We start from the raw sequence: 16,010 nt of genomic DNA, 5'->3' as shown, positions 1-16,010 counted from the left end.
GAAAGCTCTGACTTGCTGTATTTATTTTACTGATATATTGTCGTTTAGATTTAACTCTAAACTTAGATTAATTCCTACCTGGCAGAAGTAATCTGAATTCTGTATTATGTCTGTACCATCTTTTGTACTGATTTAGACTGTTGAAAATAATATTACCCAGTACAGTTCTCTCAAGTAAACAAAATTTGAGGGGACACATGGTTCTACCATACGGATGTCAAGCATATCGAGGTGTACTTCTGCTTAGGGAAGGTTAGGTGGTGCAGTCTGGGATATGTACAGCCTCTGCGAGACTCCACGTGTGGAAGAATTTGGCAGTCATGAATGGGACAAGGGTAAATGAGGGTTCTGCAATGAATGAAACCAAAATGAAGGGTGCTGCCCATTGCAGGGAGGAGTGATGGCTTTGAGAAGTCGATGCAGGAGGCAGACTCAATCTTTGAAGAGTCGCTGACTCAGGAGCAGAAGGGGGATTGTGCTGCAGCTTTGGCTCTCTGTAACGAAGCTATATGTAAGTAACTTTAACCACCTGAGCTATCGCGCTTTTGACAGTTTACTGATATCATAGAAAAAAAATCTGAAACATTGAGTTGTGTTAAATTGTCAGGTAGTAATATGGGGATCCAGCTGGTCTTTAGGAATGTGCAGGGAGACAGAATCTTTCCTTTTTCAGGCATTCCCTTTTGCAGATTTTAGTTCTATCCCTCTTCATCTCTTTTTTTTTTTTGTGTGTGTTTGCATACATTTTCGTTGTTCTCTCCAGGGCTATGGCAGTAACAGCACAGGGGTGCTGGTGTGCCCTTTTTGGTGCTAAATGGTGCATTTCAGTAAGCACCCATAGGTAACTCCCTCTGCCACTCAGTCCTCAATTAACAGTTTTTCCTACTCTTCAGGCCACATTACAAAGGGCATTAAGCTCCCCTGTTCCTCATGGAGGGTGTAGCATAGGAAGAAAGCAGTAGCCCCCTCTTGAGTCCTTTGGATTAACAGAAATGAGCTGTGCTGTACCTGACTTTCATGAAGAAAAAAGCATTAGAACACTGAAGTGCTTTAAATGCATTGTGACCTTTGAGAATGTGCTATGTGATTTCATTTTATTTTCAGTCTTTTTCCATTATGACTGGCTGGCTGTCTCACCCCATGCTCCTCTCTGTCTGTATAGAATGGCTGCAGACAGACTGGGTAGCTCCTGTGCATTTGCATTTAGAAATTGGCTCTTATGGACTGCAGAAGAAGGGGCGCAGCAAACAGCTGCTGTGATAGCTCTCTCAGCTTCCATTCCAGCAAGGATTATGTTGAATCTCAAATCCCAGCTGGGTATTCCTGCACATAAAGGGAGTCCCAGGTATGGAGGATGCAGGAGGGTAGATGACTGAATGAAGCGTCAGTTTGGTAGGGTTGGAAAGAGCCTGTGTGAAGGAGATGAGAAGTTGGGCTAAAACATGGATGACTTTCATTTTTTTTCTTTATTTTGGTTTAGTTTCGATTAATGTGTTTGAACACCTGGCTAAGCTGAATGTGCATTAACGGAAACAACAGCATCCTTGTGAACTCTTTTGTGGCAGTATTTGCATGGTCCATGTTTTATGTTTTTGCTGCATCTTTTTTCTTTTTTCTTTTTCAATTTTATTCCTTTTTTCTGTTTGTTTTCTGCTATGTTTTCTTTTGCATTTTAGCTAAACTAAGACTTGCCATGCATGATGCCAGCGCTAGCACTCACAGCAGAGCCCTAGTCGATAAGAAGCTGCAAATCAGTATCCGAAAAGCCCGGAGCCTCCAGGATCGCATGCAGCACCAACAGCCATCGCAGCCGCTGCCGCCGCCAACCTGCCACCCACCACAGGGCGGCGCCATGGCCCAGTCTACAAGGTAGTCCAAGTACATTGCCTAGACCCAGCTCTGAGCTGCAGCTCTGAGCTGTGCAGTCTGGAAAGAAATAGCAAACTATGTATATTCCCCTGGACAGTCCAAGTCCTACAGTGTTACTCCCTATTCCTTTTTTCTTTAGGTTAAATCCTTTTATGAGATGGTCAACTACCCCCATTTTTTTAGTTCCCCAGTCTTTACAGCTGAGTTCAACGTGCATGTGTTCAAAATGTGGTCTGTGACAAAGAATTGTAGCAGTCAGTGCTTGACAGCATCAATATTTTATGCACCAAGGGGAAGAATATGATAGACACAATAACCTGGCTAAAAAGGGCGGGGTGGTGGTGTTGAATGAAATGTGCAACTATTAAAAATCAAGAGCAGTTTCAAGACTCGGCAGAAGAGAGTACTACAGTAAAAATCTTGTTATAATTGCTTTTATTTTGGGAAAAGCAACCAGCATGTTTTAAAGCTCCGTAGCTAGAAAAGTGTCAGGTTCACTGATCTGATCTTTCTAGTCCACTTCTCTAGTGGTGCACTGGTACAACTCTCGGATCCAGATCCTGTCACCTTGACTTCTCTCCCTGATACTGCATCATTCTTCATTTCCTTTCTGTGCTTCCCAGCATCCTGTAGCCTGGCTTAGCAGCCTCTTCAGTGTCTCTTCATGATTCTTTCTTCCATACTGACTTTGACTGTAGCATAATTAACTCCGCTGTAACCGATCCTTTCTTCCTACCCTCTTCAGCATGCAGCTTAATCCTTCCTTCCCATGCCATTCCCTCCTAGCACTGGACCATCCCTATCCAGTTCCTAGGCTGTTTCTTGAACTGTTACTTCCCTCTCGCATTTCTTACATGTTGTATTATCAGAAGCTTAGATGAAATATCAGATGAGAATCCTTTTTCCTTTTCTTAAAATGCCACATCCAGCTGTATACTAAAACTCAGTTAATTTGCACACCTGCCAGGCTATAGTTCATAATGTTCTTTTCTTTTGCTGCAGTAGCTGAATTATATGTAATGAGAGCTGATCTTTTTGTCAATCAGGGGTCCATTATATCCTCTTTTACAGAAGAAATGTAGAGCCCCAATTATGCATTTTGGCAGATTCTAAGAAAATGAAAGAAAAGAACTTTCTAAACTAATTTTGTTTAATGCTGGACTTGCTCACTGCTGCTCTTTGAAAAGAACATTACTTTGGCAAAAAGTTATATCCAACCAAATGTTAATATTACAGCCGATGGAAAAAAAAATATTTATAGCCAGAGTTCCATACCCTTGCTTTGATACAAATAACATTGTAGGCAGTACAAAAGTTTGCAATTGTTCACAGACAAGGTCGTTCTGCTACACATACCCACTAGGTCTTCATGATAACTTTCATTCTATGCATCTCAAGGAGGAAACAAAGCAATGATGTTATAGTTTCCTTAAGTTCTCTGTTGGAGCTGTTTGTGGCCTGTCATTTTCTCACAGCCACATGGACTTGCTACTGGTTTTCCTGTTTGCACATTAAAATGCTAAATAAATGCAGAAGAATACCAAGGACATGTACAACCCACAGATATAATTGTCCTGCATGGGTGCATAAAAGAATACAAATTATTTTTAAAAGTATACTTAGGAAACAAATTATTTACAAAATGATAGTTATATATTTAGCTTTAACTTTATTTAGTGTGTTAGATAAATATCTCAAACATCAGAATCCAAAGGGGATATAAAAGAAATTTCAACCTGTTCCTTCCATTTGTCAAGTCATTCTTCATGAAGCTGCCTGGAGAGAGGTGACCTTATGGAAATATTGTCAGCTGACGTTCAGATCATGAACGTGTCCAAAGCATTTTGAAAAATATCTGAGATGTTCATGTTGGAAACAGTTGTTTTATATAAATGCTATTTTTACTATTCTTATAGTTATCCCTACGCACACTCTCAGTCTGCTGGCTAAAGTGCCCAGGGTGCTGTACAAGAATACTTTGAGCCTAACTGTAGCAAAATGCTCTTAAAAGTATGAAATTGATTCAGTAGATCAGTTGTAGTAGGAAATCAGGGTTAGAAGCAAAGGATTAACATGTATGTATCTGCTGAATTAATGTAAATTCTTCAACAGAATACAGTTAACAAAGAAATTGTGTTGAGGTATATGTCACCTAGTGCAAGTTCTGCACCCTAGGGATAAACATAAGCAATGAGTACTGCTAATCATTTATCCTTCTGTGTGTTTTAGTGAACAGACTGGCCCGCTCCAAGTACTGCTGAGCCAGGAGTTACCACTGGAACCCAACAAAGAAGTGGAATTTGGGTCCAGTTCTTTCTTCCACCCACCTGCTTCCTGCCATGAATTGCACTCATCATTATATCCAGAGTCTTCCTCCTTGCCCCCTTCTGAAAGCAATCCATCCAACAGGATCTCTCCAAACTTCCAGTCTGCTTCTGCTGATTTTCATGACCAAGTTCCCTCTTTTCCCTATAGGCCAGGGTTGGCAGAGAGGTCTGCAAGAACTGAGAAGGATGCCCATCACAGTGTGGAATTTGCTGACGCCACATCCACAGGGCCAAAAGACTATAGGGAATGCTGCAGTAGCAGCAAGGTAGAAGAGGTTCATAACATAATGCCCATTCTCACACCTCAGTACAAATCCAAGGCTAACACAGTAAACTCTGGGTCTTTGCCTGCACTGTTTCCTTGTCCACATCCGCCACAAGCAGCATCTCCTGAAAAGGACAGCCAGCACAGTCCTTGTTCCAAACTTGCAAGCTCTCCAGTGCGGCCCAGCATTGATCATTTAGGGGACAATCATGCAATGACCCCTGCAACTTCATCCCCTACACGGCAGTGCTCCTTGGATCCTTTGCAGAAAACAAATAAGTACTCCAGAGCAAACAACCATGAGATTTTATTACCCTCACAGGATGAATATGGCACAGCAGAAGGTTGCAAATCTGAGGCTTTTAGTACAAAGGGACATGTTCGCTCCTTGGCAGAGCAGTTTCAGAAAAAGCATGCAGTCTCCCAGAGAAAAGGTACTCATGACAAAGGCTGGATTGCTGCAGTGTGTCAGGATGAGAAGTCTCCAAAGTTAACACAAAAATCTTTCATCAACTCTTCATCCTCTGGTTACAGACAGCTTATCCATCAAAACCAAGAGAACAAAAACCAGTCTTCTGAAAAATCACACTCAACTGTGGATATTAGGGATGGGGTAGTTTCTTTGGAGAGTTTTAGTGCCCAAAATGTTGCTTCTAAGAGTATTTGTTCTCCCAGTGAAGAGCTGTGTAGAAGAGGTGGACAGAATATAGCAGACCCTGCACCCTACCTGGAAAGGCACTGTCGTGACGGTGGAATGAAACAGGTGGATGATGGAGCTACTAGTAGCTTGGTTGCCTCTATGCCTGTGGACTGTTGGGTGGATAATGTTACTAGGTATTACAGTTCTCAGAAGGCTAATAAGAATACTGAATGGCTTCCTGTACCTGAGAGGAGTCCATCACTTTCTGATCAGAGAGCAGTTGGAGATGACTTGAGCAGGATCCCAGTGCATCTGCATCCTCAGTGGAATCAAGACACAGAACAGGAGCTCTCAGAACTGGAATCCCTCTATCAGACTAGTCTGCAGGCATCTCAGGCCACTAGGTCTTTCTTGGGAAGACAGGACAGTGCTAGGTATCCATTTGACCAATCAGGTAAGAATGATGCAGCTGTTTTTCTTGGTTGACCTACCTATGTATTCCAATATAGGTGAAGGTGTGTTTTCCAGTCAATTTAGTTAGATGGGCATGAGTTTGTGCACAGGTGGAGAAAGATTCGGCTTGCAGACTCTGAAAACTTTCTAACCACATAGGTAGAGAAGCAGCGGGACAGCACTGCCTGGGGAGGCTGCAGAGTAGCTGTTGGTCTTGGCAAACAGAGAGCAACATCTGTTAAGAGTAACGTAGAAATAATTGATCATGTTTTCAAGTAGGGGGCTAGCTGCTTAGCTCAGGCTGCTGAATTTTGCTGTTTGAAAATCCTGCATCACCTCTGAAATTTATTAAAATGTTTATATGCTTGAAGTTTATGTTCTCTATATTTGTGAATTTTACCTGATTGTATTGTATTTCAGAATTTAGTGTGTACCTGGTTGAGGGGAATAGCTTTTAAGTGTTTCCAGATCTATGAAGGCTGAACTCGTGTTTTGCTAAGGACTGCCTGCTTTAAGTTCTGGAAAATTATGTATGAAAGCAGCACAGGGGGTACATGATCTGCACTAAGATCCTTGGCACCTTGTGGATTGCAAATGAACAGATTCTGTTGCTCTTGGTGAGAACATCCAGCTGTTGGCAGAGACATTCCATTAGAGTCTGATGACAGCAGTCTGGTTCCACTTAAACTGATCTAATCTCTCGCCTGAGATAGGACAACACTGATTCTCTGCTTAGCACAAGTGAAGGAAGTTTCTTTATGATCTGTGTCATAGCAGTAGAGCTAAAAATTTTCTGGTCTATTACAAAGCAGCCTGAAACTTGATGGGTACCAAAGTGGTATGTATATATGTGATATATAGTGCAATACATACATAAACAGGTTTTCCCCTGCCCAGCACCAATGGAGGCAGAGCCTCCATTGTTCCTGACAAATCAAGCCTGGCTGTAACTAGAGTGAATACTGCAATAAACCCTTGAACAGGTTTTTATTCAACAGCTTGAGTTTTCTATGAAACTGTCTTGTCTTGCACTCTACTGGCAGACCAGATGACACATCCAAAGGTGGCTATTCCCCAGTTGTTGTCCCTTGGTTTTCTTTCAGAGTTAGGCAAGATCTGACCTCACACCCTTGCAGATACTCTCTTGCATGGGCTTGAATCAGAAGGTCTTATGTGTTTGCACTTAGCTTACTGATTATTTTGAAGCTATTTCTGGAAATCTAACAGCCTAAAGCTGAGTTGCTGTAGTGTTAGCTAGAGCTTCAGAGTTCTGTCATTGAGTGCCTTATTTCTTATGCTGACACTTCTCTTGCCTGTTTTCCTGCTACATGTATGAGGGATATGAGGTATGAATATTCTTCTAAAGTGAAGCTTGTGTTTGAGATCTTCACTTCTGGTTTGCTGTGACTTTCAGATGTTTCTTCCAAAGTTCTACAAATTCTCTATAGAAAAAAAAGAGGTTGAACCAGTGGTTGAAAATCACCCAAGTGGGTCTAGGACAGCCCATTCTCACTTTTAATTTGGATTACCTATTCATTTTCAAATGCCCTTTAAGCTTTCTGCCCTATATCAGCTGATTTTGTCAGACCTTTGCATTCAGAGTCATGGTGAAAATGCCTCTGTTCCATTACTGGAGCTTTACAGCAGAGATTAAAGCAAAGACCTGATCCTTCAAATGCCACTTCAATGCAGAAAATAGGTTGTTACCAGCACATCACCTTTTGTTCTTTATAGAGAGATTCTCTGTGACTGTTTTCATTAGGCCATTGATCTGCCTGTCTATTCCATGAGAAATTTTAGAATTATAACTGGTGGGGATTGCACTGAAGTGAAGCAACTGTAGCAATCCTAGTTTAAAATTACACTTTTAGCTATTTAACTAGCACAACAAATGGCTGACAAACTGTAGCATTGGTAGGAACAAGGTGAAAGTGTGGTGAACTTGGAAGCTTGTTTATCCCAAGGAACTTCAGTAAATTGCTCCTGGTCACTGATTTCCTGTCCCTTTAGGCCCCTTAAGCTATCTCACCTCTTTATCAGACAAGTGCTGGTGTGCAGTTAAACTGTATAACTCTTAAATAGTTCAATTGACTGCACCTCAGAAGCCTGCAAAAGGGCAAATGAAACAGATGTGAGTGTGCTGAGACTCTTCCCTTGAAATGCTGGGAGGTATTAATGCTCAAAGGATCTCTGACTTCTAGTGCTGTGTGTATAGTCTGTCTGTCTATGCTGGAGTCAGACCTAAGATAGTCAGAAATATGCAATAACATGCAATCAAGTCTTGAACTTAATCACACCATTTTCCTTCCCAGTCTCTGTGAACATGAATGCGAGGAAGCTGCATGCTACAGCTGGCATGGGTCTCTCGAAAACCCCAACAGCAGAGATCGAGCGCAGTCTGTGTGGATCCACTGTCTCTTCTGTCTCCAAGGTGAGATGCTGTTACTTAAGATGTGCTAGAGAGGGAAGGGCTTGGCCTGTGCAAGTGATATAATTTACAGTGGGAGAAGTGGAATATATTATGAAAAAGGTGCTGGGGTCATTGACACTAATGTTACAGAGAATTTTAAGTGCAGTCTATCTCAAGATGAATCAGGTAAACAATGAGTGACTCATGCTGCATGCAGTCGGCATGCAAATTATCTAAATTCTGACTTTGAGGAACATAACCCTGAAGACTTTAAGATGTAGTCTCTTTGAACGTATCAACATGAACCGCCTTGCATCACAACTTACGATAACTGCTTCTGGATGTTATCACTTGCAGGGGCACAGGCTTTTTTTTCTTCTTTTTTTTTTTTTTTTTTTACTGTGTCACTACATATTTTGAAAGGAGTGATAATTTGTTTCTTGCCAGGGTTTGTAGTTCGCTGCCTCAGAGTGCGAGAAGATGCTTTTGCTTTCCTTTTTTTGTTTTTTTTTGAGGAGGAACTGTTTAAATAACTGGCAGTTACATATCAGTGCCTGGACATGAAAACATTCAGATATTTTCAAGGGGAAATGACATTTCTTATAATACTTCTATACTCATTAAAGAGAACTTAAATGGTCTTGCTTATACAGAACAGAGGAAAAGAAAGAAGGAATAAACATTTCCCTTGCTAATGTAAGATTAACTAGTATCGGGCACTCATCAAATAACGCTAGGTATTTTTGGCTTATGAGAAGGTTGTAGTGCTGTAGCATAGGGTGCCTGTCAGCTGCAGCCATGATTATTTCTATGGTGACAGTGATGCCTGTAGCAGCAGTCAGTCCTTGGGTAGGTTCATCCCAGTGGAGACTTTTGTCCTGGCTTTAGGTATTTATAAAAGAAATAATCTCACTTAGACAAATAAATCGGTGTACTTTTACTAAAGCAAGAAAGAGTATAAGGAATAACATTTTTAATCACCAGATCTGAACAGAACCATTTGCTTTAAGTTTTTAAGGTAATACCTTAATGAATTATTTCAAAAAAGAAAAGGTCATGGAGTTTCATTGAAATGTAAGTAGTCTGTTAGATTGATTATTGACCTCTTCCCTATAATTATTATACGGAACTGGTATTATGGAGAACCTTTTCTGAAATGTGTGATATTGTCTCCAGGTCACATGTACCAGAGAACATAGCAGGGAGCCGGAAGAGGAGGAAATGTACAGTGCAGAGAATTTCCGTCGCATTGCTCGCAGTCTCAGTGGGACAGTCATCTCAAACAGAGAAGAGACCTTGGTCTCTTCTCATAGTTTTGTAAGTAGAGTGATGTGCAGCTTTCCAAAGAGCTATTGTCTGTGTGCAGGGTTGCTGTTTTCACTGTCTGCATTTAGTAGTTAACAAACAAGACACTGGACAACTGAATAATAAGCCATTATGAAAGCCTGTCTTTGTGAATTTTTGTTCTCTTTTTGGAAGAAGAATGAGCTTTTATTGAAGTAACAAAGCCATCTTCTTCAGGAGTCATTGCAGAGTAGTACCTGCTGTAGCTGGTAAGCGTGTGAGCTAATATTACTTGCTGGTATACAAAAATATCTAGTATAAACATTTCTTTCAGTATTTTCAAGAAAGTTTCTGTCACCGTTTAATGCAGGGTGACAATAAACCATGGCAGATGCTTTCTGTTAACACCCTTCACCTCAGCGCCCCCCCACCCCCCGCCACCTCCACCCCAAGGAAAAGCGATAGGAGAAAAAGAGACAGACTTGCAAGTGGGGAAAAAAGTTTAAAATGCTTTACTAATGCTACTAATAAAATTGAGAAAATAATACAAAATATACAAAAACAATTTTGAATTTCCAAGCACAGCTGAGTGCAGGCTGCTCTGGCGGCTGCAGGGCAGGCACCCAGAGGTCCCAGGCTGGGCTCTGCAGTAAACCAGAACTGGATTCAGGGATGCAGGGTCTGTCACTAGGCCTGAGATAGCAGGGACAGCAGGCAGGGTCCTCCCCAGATGCCGGCCATAGTCAAAGAGAGCGAGACCCTCATGATTTCCCACCTTTATATGATGTATGACATGGATGGATGGAATACTTAGTTGGTCAGTTTTAGCCACCTGTTCTGTTCACCCCCCCTTGCAAATACGCATCTCTCACTTATGAGAAGTACATTTTATCAGTATTTTGCATTCTATTGCTATGTTTTCAGCTACTGTCTGCAAAAGCAAGCAGCCGAATTCAGAGAAGTGTAGTTACTTAGAAGAACTTAGCTGAAAGGAAAATTCACTGGAAGAGAAACTGGTCTTATTTTTAACAAAATCAGGACAGCTTCTAATACATCTATGATTTTAAGAAGATACCACTAGCCATGCTCTTTCATCAATATATTCAGCAAGCAGAGTTTTTAGAGAGTAAAATAAGCATAAAGGGGAGACAATTCAAGACTTGGTACATGAAATACAGCCAGTTACACACAAGTAGTAAATTAAAAAAAAAAAATCTCTTTTTATATTTTCTCTCTTGTTATCTCTGTTAAGTAATCTTAGGTGCAAGTTAAAACGGCCAGTGAGGAAAACAGTAACAGATTATTGTTGGTGTTTTGCAACATGACCAATAGTAATGTGAAGGTTTGGCTCAGATTGAAGTTTTTGTGAACTGCACTTAATTTTTATTTGAAACCAACTGCATAATAAGTGTCAAAGAGTGTCAGTTGCAAAATCAGTTGGTCTGATTCTAACTTTCTGCTACGTACCATAAGCTAAGAGTATGTCAACTTCTGAATGTTTGCTCCCCAGTGTGCTTTAGTTGAGGCCTTTAACACATATGTGGAGGTACTGACAGAAGCAATTAAAAACTGCTAGCTGTCCAACACCCCCCTCTCTGCTGAAGGTTTTTATCCCTGCAATAGGAGCAGTTGGTAAGATGGCTGGCTGTCACCAGTCTTCAAGGTTGTCACTGGGCTCAAGCCCGTGATGGTTTGTTATTGTGCCATTCAGCCAACCCTTCTTTTGGGGTAGGTACCTCCTGACAGAGGGAAGTGGTACAGCACTGGTAAATACTTCAGCTGCAACAGGTAAATCTGTTCTTTATCTGGAATCAGAGCTTTCAGTAAAGCCTGCCAGAAAATACAAAGGAAGGATCAGCAATACCATTCTATAATCCATGGCTTGTGTAGTGTTGGTGGTTCCAGTGCTGACTGGTCTGCCATGGTTCTGTGGGTTCGGTTTATGAGCCAAACCTCCATGAGTGGTTACTGTTTGTTTCCGCTTTCTCTCCTTGGTGTATTTCCAGTCAAATGATTCTCCTATGTAGCCCCCCACAGCAGTAAGCACCTTACTGGATTGATGCAGTTTTTATTTGTATTTCTTTTTCACATATAGATGCATGTTTTTGTTCCAGTGACTCATCCCTTTCCGTGGAGCAACACCATCTTTGCTTGATTCAACCCGACTCTGTGTTTACTCATCATTTTATGTTCTTTTCTTCTCCTTTCTCATTTTATAAAAGGAAGCACCAAATGCGAGGAAAATGCCACTGGACACCAGCCACCGTTCTTCCAGCTCCACTTCCCTTCCTTTCCCCCATGATCCTCCTGTGTTTCCCTTTGATCCCCAGCACAACCCAAACCAGGTGCAGCACCTACCCCATGATGTACTGATGCCCAGCATGGTGGGCAAGGCACGTAAACCGTCAGGTAATCACAGGACTTTTCGTCCTCCTTCATGATCAGAAATATTGCTGAAATACAACTCTTCAGATCTTGTCTTTTGATAATGATGTTTCACCATCTGAGTTCCTCCAGAAATCTGGAAGAATAAATCACCCTGTTTTTCTTCTTCTCTGCCCTTTTGAGTCGTTCCATGAGTCTTTGCTAAGTGGACATAAAAAAGGGCAAAATCTTTATGGAAACAGTATGATGACTGTACATAAAACCATATTCACATTTTTGTGAGGTATTTTCTTTAGTGTAAAAGTAGCAGTAAGACCACCACCTTGTTCTCATGTATGAGAATAATTCCATAAGCTACTCGTTCTAGAAAATCACGCACGTAACTGTGCCAACAGAAGTAATTCCTGCATGAGAATTATTTTCCCTGTGACAGCCATCAAAACCAGTTTGATCCACCAGCCCTGAAATCTTTTGTTGGGCTCCTCCTTGGTGACACAAGGGCTATTAAAGAAATCTGAAGTTTGTGACAGCAGCTGTGGTAGGATAAGGAGGAAATGCAGTGAGGAAAGTGAATGCTAGAAAGGATACAGCTAGCTTTTATTCAGAATTGCACGTCAACCAGTAACTGGATGGACTTGTGATTTTGTTTTTCCTCTGGCCCCTGTTGCCCACAGCTGAAAGTTCCAAGAGAATGAAACAAAAAACACAGCTAAGCAAACCCTTCTTCTTTTTTTTTTTTTTCTTTCCCCCAGGAGATCAGAAGAACATCATCCAGAAACTTTTGGTTGTGCCTGACAGGCGTGAAGCTTTCCAAGGTGAAGACTACCCAGATGTGGCACTGAGCTATGGGAGTCTCCCTTGTGCGCCCAAAGGCACCCTCTCCCAGGGGCAAAAGCCTCTTGTTAACCCGCATTTAGGAGGTGGAGCCTCAAGTGTCTCTGGCTGTTGGCTGAACACAAGCTACCCCACCAGGCAAACAGCCACGTTACCAGATAAACTAACAACGCTCTGGGGGAAACATGCTGGCCAGCAAGGCGAGAGTTTACAGGAAGGCTTCCTCCAGCAGCCTTCGCAACATCAAATGCATGAATCTTATGCCACGAGTTGCAGGCTACTGGCCAGTGCAGACTACAGCACTTTACGAATACCACGTGAGCCTTCTTGGGATCCCGGTGCCTCTCAAGGTTGTCCTGTGCCACCTTCATGTGTTAAGGCCCCGGGTCCAAGGAGAGTCGATATGCCCCCAGAAGAAGACTGGCGACAGAACAGCTACACCCCTCAGCCCAGCAGAAGGCGAATGCTGCCAACGCATGTGATGGGTGGGACTTTTTCTTCTGTTTCGGAGGCACGCAGAAACATGCTGGCTCGAGCAGCAGCAGCTACTGGAACCATGCAAAATAGTGGCTGGTGAGATCCCATCCGCTCCATGTGCCCTAATAAACTGCTCTGTGAACAGACTGTAGCTGTTGCCAGAGCATACATTACATGGAGACAGCAAACTTTTGCAATCAGTTATCTGTGCCAGTTTTGTCTTAAAATGTAGCTATACCATATGTGGAAACTAATTGCACTGTGTTTTGTTTCTGACACTACTGAACTGCTGTCTGGATGGAGAATCTTAGCTGTTCCAGTCCTGGCCTCTCCTAGCAAAAATGTGCTATAGGAATGGTGAGCTTCAGGGGCATTGGTTTACGGGTAAGTTCAGAAGTATGCGCATGTTTTGAAGGAAGATGGCCACTAACAAAAAGACATTTTTAAGGACTCTTTCATGAAATGTAGCTTTGGTAATTTCTTCACATTAAAAAAACCCAATCCTTTTGTTTTCCTCTCCTTCCTCTCTCCTGTTCCTTGCTAGGGGAAAAAAAAAAAACAACTGTCCCACCTCCCAGGTTGCAGTAAATCTGCACTTGGCGGGCTGGCAGTTAGAAAAGCAAACCCAGTTTTCAGTTTGCTGAGATCTCAGGCAGAGATCACAGCTGTAGTTGCTGCTGAGGAAGTGGCAGGGAGACACTGTTCATCAGTAAACCTGAATTTTTCCCACTTCCTTATGGCAAACTAACAATGCTTCAAACAGGAAAGACTGTTAATGCTGCACGCTTAATTACACCAATGTAAACACAGAATAAGTTTAACTATTTTAGTGTCAAACATACTTGCTTTTGTAAGTATTTTTCAAATAAATCTATGGAAATAGTTCTATTTACCTGACTGTGTATGAGCTTTCTTTGCTATTTGGCTTTGCTCATCCTTTGGCCTGAAACTGCTCGTTTATTTTCTTATACATGAACACACACGAGTAAACTGTTTATTCTAGTTCATTAACAAAGTTTATGTAGTATTTAGTTAGATTGGAGGACATGCCTAATTTTGTCCCTGTATTTGATGTGTTTTATCACTACTCTGTGCTTAACTTTCCCCTCATAACAAACAGTAATTAACAGCGTCCTTTGAAACATATTTCGAGACTTCTTTGGATTGAAAACTACAGAATCTGTGCAAGATGGTAGTGTATGCAGACAGGACGCTTATACAAAAAGTCATTAGAAATTATTGGTGTACCGAGAAGTGTCATTTAATGAGAGTTGCAGTCCTGCTCGTGCAAACGCATTCAGGTGTGGTGGCTGGGGCTGTTTAAAGACGCCGAGGGCTCTGGAACTGCTGGTCCGGTGAGCAGGAGCACGGCCGGGCAGCGAAGCTGCTCCTGGGAACCCGCGCCCGCCTCTGCGCTGCTGAGGGGCTTCCTTTGAACTTCACCTTTGGCAACGCAGTGCTTGATGGAATTTCATCAGGTTTTGCTGTTTATTCTGAGACTGAGTTTCATTCATTTTATTAAATGTCATTTCTCAGTTTCTTGTTTATAAATAATTGCTCTGACATCTGTTATTGTTACAGTCGCGTGTCTCTGCATCATACTAAATTGTGTTTTGCATTTGGAATTGTGTTGCACACTTTGTATGTAACTGCCCTCACTAGCTGTGGTTGCCAGAACAAAGCACTGTCCGACCCCTTCATCCCCAAAAAGCCCTACCGACTTTTTGCTTTTTCACATAATCGTTTTGCCAGTTTAATGACAAAGTTTCATCAGTACTAATTTTTTTACTAATTTTCTAAATATAAACCAATGGAGTATTATTTTACTGTAACAACTATTTGATTAACATTTCTGAACAGATGGGGAATTGTTAGTCCCTCTGGCTGCACATGGACACACCATAGCCAACTGCAAAGATTCTAGCCATAGAAATTACAATTTTAGGAAGCGTGTGCAACGCAGAGGTGGATATTTTGATAGAAACATTCCTGTTGCGATTTTCTCTTTCTCTCTCATTCATTGTTAGAACAATACTATTGGAGTAGAGGGAACATGGGCAGACGCAGCCCTTATGTTTTCAGCCTATTTTTACTTTCAGCAGTTGGAGAAAGTTACAGGATGCAAATGAGGATGTGGATGAGTATTTTGACACTTTGTGTGACTAGAGCTCTAAAAAATCCAGGTTGCAGAGTGAGGTTTAAGTAGTCTTGAACTAGATTACCTAAAAAAAATAATCTGCCAAAATACAGTACAGAGTCCGCTCTTCAAGAATCAGTATGGAGTATGAAGCATGCTTAGATTTAATTTTTATTTATTTATTTTAATCCTAGCTACCAGGATGAAGTACAATTCCATAAAGCTCTGCAGAATAATCCTAGGTTGATGCAACGCATTTTAATCATTGGTGGTATCCAGTTTTTCTTTACAGAGGGAACTGTTGTTTTTATTCCATCATCATGGTTCTATCTACCAGGTTTCAAAACAGATTTGTAAATGTCCTGAAAAGGAAAATGGCCTGAAAAGGAAAAGATGGGACATAACCTCTGAAATATCTTCATACCAACCAGTATGTTGGTATATCAGAACAGAAACAAACTGGAGTAGATTGAGCGATATATTTAACATGGTAGAAAACATGAAGCTGGAAAAATTCCTTTACTTCATCTGTAGCTTGTGCCTGCAAGTCTTAGTGAGGTTAGTAAATTAATATTTACCTTGTAATGAATTAGACTAACTGCTAACTTGTCTCTTCAGTGGCATATACTGGCTATTTAAACCCTAGAAAAATAAATTATGTATTAGTTTAAAGCTCATTAAAGTTTGCTGTTGCCTATAAGAAGGGTGAGGAGAGAGCTTCCACAAGGAATTCAGCAGCTATTTTGGAAGTGTCTTTGCTCTTAGAGTTTATAAAGCTTGTAAGCTTTGATGCAACATAACCAGGGCTTGCTCTGTAAAATACCTGTCACTGGCTGCAGAGTAGGTTGATGGGTGGAATTAAGTAAAATGAAACCCCCACATGCTCAAATTTAAGTATTGAAGTAATTTCAGTTCTCCTAAAAACAAAG

General features: G+C 41.4%; 1 protein-coding gene across 12 annotated transcripts in view; it reads left to right on the top strand.

The window, feature by feature from the left end:
* The window catches only part of USP54 (ubiquitin specific peptidase 54), a 102,472-nt gene extending 88,636 nt beyond the window's left edge, over nucleotides 1-13,836 (top strand). For 6 of the 12 annotated variants that reach the window (XM_065068465.1, XM_065068470.1, XM_065068466.1 and 3 more), the window contains 7 exons: nucleotides 392-511; nucleotides 1,677-1,869; nucleotides 4,099-5,555; nucleotides 7,867-7,985; nucleotides 9,141-9,281; nucleotides 11,471-11,657; nucleotides 12,386-13,836. In XM_065068465.1, the coding sequence (XP_064924537.1) occupies nucleotides 392-511; nucleotides 1,677-1,869; nucleotides 4,099-5,555; nucleotides 7,867-7,985; nucleotides 9,141-9,281; nucleotides 11,471-11,657; nucleotides 12,386-13,044 (2,876 nt within the window). In that variant the 3' untranslated portion in view covers nucleotides 13,045-13,836. Of the gene's footprint in view, nucleotides 1-391; nucleotides 512-1,162; nucleotides 1,182-1,676; nucleotides 1,870-4,098; nucleotides 5,556-7,866; nucleotides 7,986-9,140; nucleotides 9,282-11,470; nucleotides 11,658-12,385 lie in introns of those variants that run through there. The other 6 variants (XR_010473631.1, XM_065068469.1, XM_065068471.1 and 3 more) reach the window with 6 other exon arrangements.
* The last annotated feature ends 2,174 nt before the right edge of the window (nucleotides 13,837-16,010 follow it).

This window comes from Columba livia, chromosome 6 (assembly GCF_036013475.1).
Source record: "Columba livia isolate bColLiv1 breed racing homer chromosome 6, bColLiv1.pat.W.v2, whole genome shotgun sequence".
Taxonomy (NCBI): Eukaryota; Metazoa; Chordata; class Aves; order Columbiformes; family Columbidae; genus Columba; species Columba livia.
This window is presented reverse-complemented; position numbering and strand designations above follow the sequence as displayed.